This window comes from Aegilops tauschii, chromosome 1, assembly GCF_002575655.3.
Source record: "Aegilops tauschii subsp. strangulata cultivar AL8/78 chromosome 1, Aet v6.0, whole genome shotgun sequence".
In the NCBI taxonomy this organism is placed as follows: domain Eukaryota; kingdom Viridiplantae; phylum Streptophyta; class Magnoliopsida; order Poales; family Poaceae; genus Aegilops; species Aegilops tauschii.
The window spans coordinates 496,373,871-496,384,232 of NC_053035.3; the positions used below are offsets into that span (position 1 = coordinate 496,373,871).

General features: G+C 52.9%; 1 protein-coding gene across 1 annotated transcript; it reads left to right on the forward strand.

Moving 5' to 3' along the window:
- Nucleotides 1-1,364: 1,364 nt before the first annotated feature.
- LOC141039204 (uncharacterized) lies at nucleotides 1,365-2,687 on the forward strand. The gene has a single exon (XM_073506531.1). The coding sequence runs from the start codon at nucleotides 1,365-1,367 to the stop codon at nucleotides 2,685-2,687; it is 1,323 nt and encodes a 440-aa protein (XP_073362632.1).
- The last annotated feature ends 7,675 nt before the right edge of the window (nucleotides 2,688-10,362 follow it).

A 10,362-nucleotide genomic window follows, 5' to 3' on the forward strand; every position in this document is an offset into this window, starting at 1 on the left:
CAGACTGCTCGTCACGAGGATGTTCGACGAGCCGACCAAGATGACCGTTGCTCACTACCTTCACAAGTAGCTGCTTGATGAGAGAAATGTCCTCGTGCTCCACTTCAGCAGCGGGACCTCCGAGACGAGCGTCATGACGTATGTGGACAATGTGTTCAGAGGAGACCATGATACTTTCGGTGACCAGCGCAGGGTAAGATATCACGCATTGGTGAACTGTCTTTTACGAATTCAATCTTGAACCGAGCCGATCACATGTTCATGGTCCGAATTATTCTAAGAAGCAATTAATTTCACCCGAGCTAATAGAAATACCTATCTATGCACGGCAGCAACACTAACTAATAATGTCACATATTTTGAACACCTTGTAGTTTGGACACCATTATGTGCCCTCGCTCCCGATGACACTTAAGCTTGAACTGCTACCTGATGCCCTCGCTCCCGATGATGCACGCAATGTAGTAGACGGACCTTAGCATTATTGTAGTCAGGCTCAGGCATCCCCACCACCTCCCAGAAGCACCGAGCGAAGGAGAAACATAGAATGAGATGGTTGGCCCTCTCGAGAGGCTTGGAGCATAGGGGGCAGCCCGCAGCGGCTCGATCGATGATGTTCTTGCGCAAGAGCACATCTATGGTGTGTACATGGGTTTGAACCAGCAACCACATGAAGAATCGCACCCGGTCGGCTGGGAGGATTGCTCGACCAGACAAACTCGGCGAACGGGGCGTGGACGACGTCAAAGCGGCATAACCCGTAAAGCGCGGAGGAGGACAAGCTCCACAGTTTGGCTGCCGCATGGCGCAAGGGCCTCTTGTCTGGCAGCGTGGACAGCTCACTCGCATGCCGCACCTGGTCGAGCACATTCACGACTGTTGGACGCATGCATCCGCACATGCAGCTCATGCAGCACCGACGTGACCACATCCCTCTCCCTCAACTGCCTGCGCTTCCACCTCCACTCTGATCGCATGCAGCTAGGATCTAGGGACTTGGTTGGTTAGTTTAGTGTGTGCACGTTGTGCCTCTGTACTCATATATATGTACTACTCTGAATGAATATACAGTGCGTGCGTGTGATTGTTCCACTACATGGTATCAGATACCTAGTTCTCTTTCTGATCCAAACCTCTCGCTTCCGCCTCCCTTCCATGGATCTCTCTGATCTGACCTCCGGTGGCTCCTCTGGCTCCAACCCGTTCGCCGCTTCGGCCAGCAATCCGTTCTCCGCTCCGCTAGCCTCCTCTCTGTTCCCCTCTCCACCATCCTCACTCTCAACATCCATGGCCAAATCCCCGTCACCCTCACCCTCACCCCTCCCAACTTCAAACTCTGGTGCTCCTTCTTCCACTCTCTCTTCATGTCATACGGCATCTACGACCACGTCGACGGCACCGTCGACGCCAAGCACCGCCGCCACGACATCGCCTGGACTCAGGTGGACTGGTGCATCGTCCGCTGGTTGTACACCATGCTTTCCGCGGAGCTCCAAGGTATGGTTCCGCAGGACCAACCCTCTGCCTTCACCCTATGGACGGCCATCTGCAGCTTGTTCCTGGACAACCGCACTCAGCGCGGCCTGATCGCCCTCGAGGAGTTCCACTCTCTTCGTCAGGAGCACCTCTCCGTCATGGACTACTTCACCCGCCTGCAGACCCTCGCCGACACCCTCCGCGACTGCGACATGGCCGTCACGGACCGCGGCCTCGTCTCCAACATGCTGCGCGGCCTCTCCAACAAGTTCAGTCACGCCATCGGCACCATGACGTACGACGAGACCAAGCTTCCGACGTTTCTCCAGGCACGCTCCTATCTGCTCCAGGAGGAGCGGCGCATCGATCGCGCGGCGGCCCATGAGCCCGCCACCGTGCTCCACGTCGCGGCTCGCGCCGCCGCCACGCCCGCGCCCACCCCGGCGCCCGCCCCGCCCGCTCCTCCGACAAACCCGGGCTCCTTCAACAACAACAACGGCCAGCGAGGCCGCAAGCGCCGCAAGGGCGGCAATGGCGGCACCGGTGGCTCCGGCCCTCCTGCCGGCCACGGCGGGGCTAGCGGCCACGCCCCCGCCCTGCCAGCTGGCGCACCCATGCACCACCCTGCTCCCTTGTTCCCGGGGTTCAACCCCTGGACCGGCACCTTCCAGGCCTGGCCCGTGATGCCGCGACCCTCTGGCGCCGGTGTGCTCGGCCCTCGCCCCTCCACTCATGGGCTCCTCGCGGCCACGGGCGCTGGACCCACGCCCACTCCTCCCGCCGCCACTTGGGACATGTCCTCGCTCCAGCAAGCCCTCCTCTTCATGCCGCAACCCTACTCCGGCGGTGGTGACTGGTTCTTCGACACCGGCGCCACCTCTCACATGGCCGCCGACCCTGGTATGCTCTCACGTCCCTTCTCCACCAACACGCATCCCGGCATCATCGTCGGCAATGGCACCACCATGCCCGTCTCCCACTCCGGCGACGCCATCATACCCACCCCTTCCTCCTCTCTCACTCTCCGCAATGTGCTCATTTCGCCTCACCTTATTAAAAATCTGATTTCAGTTCGTGCTTTCACCCGTGATAATTTTGTTGCTGTCTCATTTGACCCATTTGGCTTCTCTATTAAGGATCTCACTTCCGGGACGGTGCTCCTCCGATGTAACAGCTCCGGCGACCTGTATCCTCTTCGCCCCACTGCCTGACGATCACCAGCCCCACTCCGCCTTGCTCGCCGCCGTCTCCACCGACCTGTGGCACCAGAGACTTGGGCATCCCGGCCGCGCCGCGTTATCCACAATCACATCTTCTTTTGATTTTCAGTGTAATAAAACGCAGGTTCATACCTGCCATGCATGTCAGATTGGCAAAACTGTTCGGCAGCCATACTCTGCCTCTTCTTCCATTGCTACTGCTCCATTTCATTTGTTACACAGTGATGTATGGACTTCTCCCATCGTTAGCAACTCTGGCTTTGATTATTTTCTTGTCCTTCTAGATGATCATACTCACTTTGCATGGACTTTCCCACTACGCCGCAAATCTGACGTGTTTGAGATCCTTGTTTCATTTCATGCGTTTGTGAGCATCCAGTTTCAGCGACCGATTCTCGCATTCCGCACCGACAACGGTCGCGAATTCGACAACCGCGGCTTCCGCCCCTTCCTCGCCAAGCATGGCATCGCTTTCCAACTCTCCTGCCCATACTCCTCGCCACAAAACGGCCGCGCGGAACGCATCATACGCACCCTCACCGAAGGCCTCGGCAGCCTTCTCTTCCATGCCTCCCTCCCCCCAAAATTCTGGCCCGACGCTCTCGCCACGATCACCTACTTGCTCAACCGCCGGCCGTGCCGTCCTCGCCAACTCACTACTCCCTACGAGCTTCTCCATGGCTCTCCACCCTCCTATCACCACCTCCGCATCTTCGGCTGCTTGTGTTACCCCAACACCACCGCCACTTCCCCTCACAAGCTCGCCCCACGCTCGCACGCATGCGTTTTTCTCGGCTACCCTCCCGATCATGACGGCTACAAGTGCTTCGATCCTCTGACCGGCCGCGTTTATATCTCACGCAGCGTGTTCTTCGACGAGCACGTCTTTCCTTTTTCGCAGGTCTCCGCCTCGCCACCGGCCCCGTCTCGGCCGTTCCTCATCGACGACGGCCCCTCCGCCGATCCTCCCCCTCACGCCCAGCGGCATGCCCGCGTCGGCGCGCCCACGCCCCCGGCTTCACCACTTGGGTCCGCTGTCGTGGCCCCTAGCCCGTCTACTCCCGGCTCGGCTGCCACTGCACCATGGCCCGGTGGCTCGGCTGCTGCGACAGCGGCCTCGACACCGTCATCACCTGCTGCCTCGGTCGGCTCCCTCACCCCGGACGCGAGTTCGCCGCGTTCCCCGACGCTCTCCGCCGCGTCAAGCGCGGGCCCGGCCTCATCACCGCCTTCGTCTGGTGGCTCGCCTGGCCCCTCCGACGTGGCCGCGGCTTCACCGCGGTCCCCGTCACTCTCCGCCGCGTCCACCCCGAACCCGGCCTCATCATCGTCCTCGTCTACTGGAACGTCCGGCCCCTCCGGCCCGGCTTCCGCCTCGCCTGCGCCACGAGCATCGTCTCCAACCCCACTGGCCTGCGGCCACCGCATGGTCACGCGCGCCATGGCTGGCGTTCAGCGCCGCAACACAAAGTACGATGCAGATTATGTTCTCACCGCTGGGACTGCTGCGCCTTCGCCTATTCCGACGTCCGTGGCCGCCGCCCTTCGTGATCCGGCTTGGCGCCTCGCCATGCAGGAGGAGTACGACGCCCTCTGTGCGAATCGGACCTGGACTCTCGTTCCTCGTCCGCCCGGTGCCCATCTCATCTCCGGGAAGTGGATCTTTCGACATAAGCTGCGCCCTGACGGCTCCCTCGACAGATACAAGGCCCGCTGGGTCGTGCGGGGCTTTTCTCAGCGGCCTGGGATCGACTACACCGACACTTTCTCCCCGGTCGTCAAGCCCGCCTCGATCCGGCTCGTTCTCCAGCTCGCTGCCGCTCGCTTGTGGCCAGTGCACCAACTCGACGTGAAGAACGCATTTCTTCACGGCGAGCTCACTGAACATGTCTACTGCCAGCAGCCAGCTGGGTTCGTCGACGCCTCGCGCCCCTCCGACGTCTGCTTGCTGTCCAAGTCCCTGTACGGGCTCAAGCAAGCTCCCCGGGCATGGTTCGTGAAGTTCGCCGGGTGCCTGTCTAGGCTGGGCTTCGCCGCGACACGCTCCGACGCGTCCCTCTTCGTCCTCAAGCACAGCCACGACATCGCCTACCTGCTGCTATATGTCGATGACATTGTGCTCACTGCCTCCTCCGACGCTCTCCTTCGGCGGATCATCAGCCAGGTTCATGTTGCCGTGTCTCTCAAAGACCTCGGGCCTCTCAAGTTCTTCCTTGTCATACAAGTGCAGCGCTCCAGCCGTGGCTTTCTCCTACACCAAGCACAGTACGCCGAGGAACTTCTGGAATGCGCCGGCATGACCTCGTGTCACCCTGCCCCGACGCCCGTCGACACCAAGGCCAAACTCTCGGCCACCGCTGGTGACCCTGCCGAGGACGCAACCTTCTATCGCAGCATCACCGGCGCTCTGCAATATCTCACACTCACGCGCCCTGACTTGACATATGCAGTTCAACAGGTCTGTCTACATATGCACGCACCGCGGCAACCCCATCGCATACTACGGTATGTGCGCGGCACCACTGCGCATGGGCTCTTCATCGTCGCCACACCACCGACCGACCTCGTCGTCTACACCAACGCCGATTGGGCCGGCTGCCCCGACACTCGGCGCTCGACGTCCGGCTACTGTGTCTTCCTCGGTGGCACGCTCGTCTCCTGGTCCAGCAAGCGGCAGCCCACGGTCTCTCGGTCTAGTGCCGAAGCTGAATACCGTGCCGTTGCCAACGCGGTTGCCGAGTGCTGTTAGTTGCGCCAGCTCCTTCACGAGCTTCACTCCGACCTGGGCAAAGCTACCGTCGTCTTCTGCGACAACGTCTCCGCTGTGTATCTCTCACAGAATCCAGTACATCATCGACGCACCAAACACATCGAGCTTGACGTTCATTTCGTCCGCGAGAAGGTTGCCCTTGGCCATGTTCGTGTTCATCACGTTCCAACCAGCCAACAATTCGCTGACATCATGACGAAAGGCCTCCCTGCTGCAACCTTTGCGGAATTCAGATCCAGTCTGTGCGTTGTTGACAGCGCCATCGACGCTCACACTGCGCGCGGGGGGGGGGGGGTGTTGGACGCATGCATCCGCACATGCAGCTCATGCAGCACCGACGTGACCACGTCCCTCTCCCTCAACTGCCTGCGCTTCCACCTCCACTCTGATCGCATGCAACTAGGATCTAGGGACTTAGTTGGTTAGTTTAGTGTGTGCACGTTGTGCCTCTGTACTCATATATCACTAGTAGAAACAGAGGCTTCCATACGCCCCCATTAGTCCCTAAAAAAATCAAACCGCGACCAAAGGGGTCTTTAGTCGCGGTTCGGGAGGAGACCCGCGACCAACTATCTGGGCCCAGCGCGCTCGGTCGACAGCTGGCCCGAAGGCCTTTAGTTGCGGTTGGCCAGGCCAACCGGGACTAAAGGCCCATCCCTATATATAGGACTCAGCTCACTTCACTTAGCCACAATTCAGAAGGGGGGTGGTGGGTTTGCTTTTGGTTCCTCCTATGCACACAAGGTGTTCGATGAAATGCCCGAGAGCATGAAACAAACATGATATGAAGTGTCCGAGCCACACTTGAGCTTTCTCATTTATTTTTCCTCCGCGATCGCAGTTAGCAACTTGAACCTTTCATGTGTCATTGATAAAATATGCATGTGTGTAGTTCATTGTTTAATTTGTATTATTTCTAGCTAGTTAGTTTAACAAATGCATGATGGTTAATTATATACTTTATATAATAATAATGCAGATGAATCGGCAATGGATGTACGGTCCCTGACTCTCCGGCGAGTTCACTACGGGTTTGAAAGATCTCCTCGTAGTGGCAAATGCGAACAAGCAGCGAGGTTTTATTATCTGTCCATGTGCTGTCTGTAAGAATCAGAAGGGTTACTCCTCCTCAAGAGACGTTCACATGCACCTGCTTCGGCACGGTTTCATGCGAAGCTATAATTGTTGGACCAAGCATGGAGAAAGAGGGGTTAGAATGGAAGAAGATGAAGAAGGGGATGATATCGATGACAACTATCATGATCATTTCGGTGATACTTTCATGGAGGATGATGCTGAAGGTGGGGAAGGGTTAGGTGAAGGTGAAGAAGAGGCACATGATGAGCCCGCTGATGATCTTGGTCGAACCATTGCTGATGCACGGAGACGCTGCGAAACTGACAAGGAGAGGGAGAATTTGGATCGCATGTTAGAGGATCACAAAAAGTCGTTGTACCCAGGATGCGATAATAGTCTGAAAAAGCTAGGCTGCACACTGGATTTGCTAAAATGGAAGGCACAGGAAGGTGTAGCTGACTGATCATTTGAAAATTTGCTGAAAATGTTGAAGAATATGTTTCCGAAGAATAACGAGTTGCCCGCCAGTACGTACGAAGCAAAGAAGGTTGTCTGCCCTCTAGGTTTAGAGGTTCTGAAGATACATGCATGCATTAACGATTGCATCCTCTACCGCGGTGAATACGAGAATTTGAATGAATGCCCTGTATGCACTGCATTGCGTTATAAGATCAGAGGCGATGACCCTGGTGACGATGTTGAGGGCGAGAAACCCAGGAAGAGGGTTCCCGCCAAGGTGATGTGGTATGCTCCTATAATACCACGGTTGAAACGTCTGTTCAGGAACAAAAAGCATGCCAAGTCGTTGCGATGGCACAAAGAGGACCGTAAGTCCGACCGGGAGTTGAGACACACCGCTGATGGAACGCAATGGAGAAAGATCGACAGAGTGTTCAAAGATTTTGCAGCTGACGCAAGGAACATAAGATTTGGTCTAAGTACTGATGGCATGAATCCTTTTGGCGAGCAGAGCTCCAGCCATAGCACCTGGCCCGTGACTCTATGCATCTACAACCTTCCTCCTTGGTTGTGCATGAAGCGGAAGTTCATTATGATGCCAGTGCTCATCCAAGGTCCAAAGCAACCCGGGAACGACATCGATGTGTACCTAAGGCCATTAGTTGATGAACTTTTACAGTTGTGGGGCAGACCTGGTGTACGTGTCTGGGATGAGCACAAAGAAGAGGAATTTGACCTACGAGCGTTGCTTTTTGTAACCATCAACGATTGGCCTGCTCTCAGTAACCTTTCGGGATAGACAAATAAGGGATACAATGCATGCACGCACTGCTTACATGAGACTGAAAGTGTACGTTTGGGTAATTGTAAGAAGAACGTGTACCTGGGTCATCGTCGATTTCTTCCCCGAAATCATAACGTAAGAAAGAAAGGCAAGCATTTCAACGGCAAGGCAGATCACCGGCCGAAGCCTGCGGAACGTACTGGTGCTGAGATATTTGATATGGTCAAGGATTTGAAATTCATCTTTGGAAAGGGTCCTGGCGGACAATCAGTTCCGCGGGGAGTTGACGGGCACGCACCCATGTGAAAGAAGAAATCTATATTTTGGGAGCTAGAATATTGGAAAGTCCTAGATGTCCGCTCTGCAATCGACGTGATGCATGTTACGAAGAATATTTGCGTGAACCTGCTAAGCTTCTTGGGCATGTATGGGAAGACAAATGATACAAAGGAAGCACGGCAGGACCAGCAACTTTTGAAAGACCCAGATGACCGGCATCCGGAATGGTTTCAAGGTCGTGCCAGCTACGCTCTTACCAAAGAAGAGAAGGTCATTTTTTTGAATGCCTGAGCAGTATGAAGGTCCCGTCTGGCTTCTCGTCGAATATAAAGGGAATAATAAACATGGCGGACAAAAAGTTCCTAAACCTGAAGTCTCACGACTGCCACATGATTATGACGCAATTGCTTCCGATTGCTTTGAGGGGGCTCCTACCGGAAAATGTTCGAGTAGCCATTGTGAAGCTATGTGCATTCCTCAATACAATCTCTCATAAGGTAATCAATCCAGAAGATCTACCACGGTTACAGAACGATGTGGTCCAATGCCTTGTCAGTTTCGAGTTGGTGTTCCCACCATCCTTTTTCTATATTATGACGCACCTCCTGCTCCACCTAGTCGAAGAGATTTCCATTCTCGGTCCTGTATTTCTACACAATATGTTCCCCTTTGAGAGGTTCATGGGAGTATTAAAGAAATATGTTCGTAACCGTGCTAGGCCAGAAGGAAGCATCGTCAAGGGCTATGAAAATGAGGAGGTAATTGAGTTCTGTATTGACTATGTTCCTGACCTTAAGCCGATTGGTATTCCTCAATCGCGGCACGAGTGGAGACTAAGTGGAAAAGGCACGATCGGAAGGAAATCAACGATATGTATGGACGGTCATTCTATGACTGAAGCACACCACACAGTTCTGCAAAATTCCAGCTTGGTGGCTCCGTACTTCGAGCAACACAAGAATATTTTACGCTCGGACAACCCGGGGAAGCCTGAATCCTGGATTAGAAAGGCCCACATGGAGACTTTCGGCAGTTGGTTGCGAAAACATTTAATGAATGACAATGATGTTGGAGATCAGTTGTACATGTTGGCCAGGACACCATCTTTGACTATAACGACTTTCCAAGGGTACGAGATAAATGGGAATACATTTTACACCATCGCCCAAGATAAAAAGAGCACCAACCAAAACAGTGGTGTCCGCTTTGATGCAGCAACCGAGAATGGGCAAAAGGTCACATATTATGGTTACATAGAGGAGATATGGGAACTTGACTATGGACCCTCCTTTAAGGTCCCTTTGTTTCGGTGCAAATGGTTCAAGCTAACAGGAGGTGGGGTAAAGGTGGACGAGCAATACGGAATGACAATGGTGGATTTCAACAATCTTGGTTACCTTGACGAACCATTCGTCCTTGCCAAAGATGTCGCTCAGGTTTTTTATTTGAAGGACATGAGTAGCAAACCGAGGAAACGAAAAGATAAGAAAACAATCAGTACATCATGCGATGATCCAAAGCGCCACATTGTTCTTTCAGGGAAAAGAAACATCGTGGGAGTGGAGGACAAGACAGACATGTCAGAAGATTATAATATGTTTGGTGAAATTCCGCCCTTCAAAGTGAACACTGACCCAAGCATTAAGTTAAATGATGAGGATGCTCCATGGATACGGCACAATCGTAAGCAAGCAGGGACACAAGGGAAGAATTGATGTATAATAATTTATTGTACCAAACTTTGTTGAATGGATCATGTGAATTAAAACGTACGATGGCGAATCCGGATGATTTGTATTTGGTCGATGAACTGAATGATGTATCAAACCTTTTGTCAAACCTTCAAGGGATCGAGGATGTAGAACAAAACAATCGGTCTGAATTTTTAAAATGAATTAGTTTCATTTTTCTGGATTTTTATATATTATTTGTATTTTTAAGATTTTAAAATGAATTAGTTTTATTTTTTGAATTTTTTGATATATTATTTCTATTTTTAAGATTTTAAAATGAATTATTTTTATTTTTCTAAATTTTTTGATATATTATTTGTATTTTTAAGATTTTAAAATGAATTAGTTTATTTTATTGAATTTTTTGATATATTATTTCTATTTTTAAGATTTTAAAATGAATTAGTTTTATTTTTCTGAATTTTTTGATATATTATTTGTATTTTTAAGATTTTCAAATGAAAAGTATATGAAAAAGGACACGAACCGCGACTAAAGGCTCTTTCCGCGCGGGAACAAAAGCGGCGCGAAAGAACCTTTAGTCCCGGTTGGTGTCCCCAACCG

What these genes read in the sequence shown, in the direction of transcription:
- LOC141039204 (XM_073506531.1), top strand. Translation starts at nt 1,365, where the DNA reads ATGTCATACGGCATCTACGACCACGTCGACGGCACCGTCGACGCCAAG.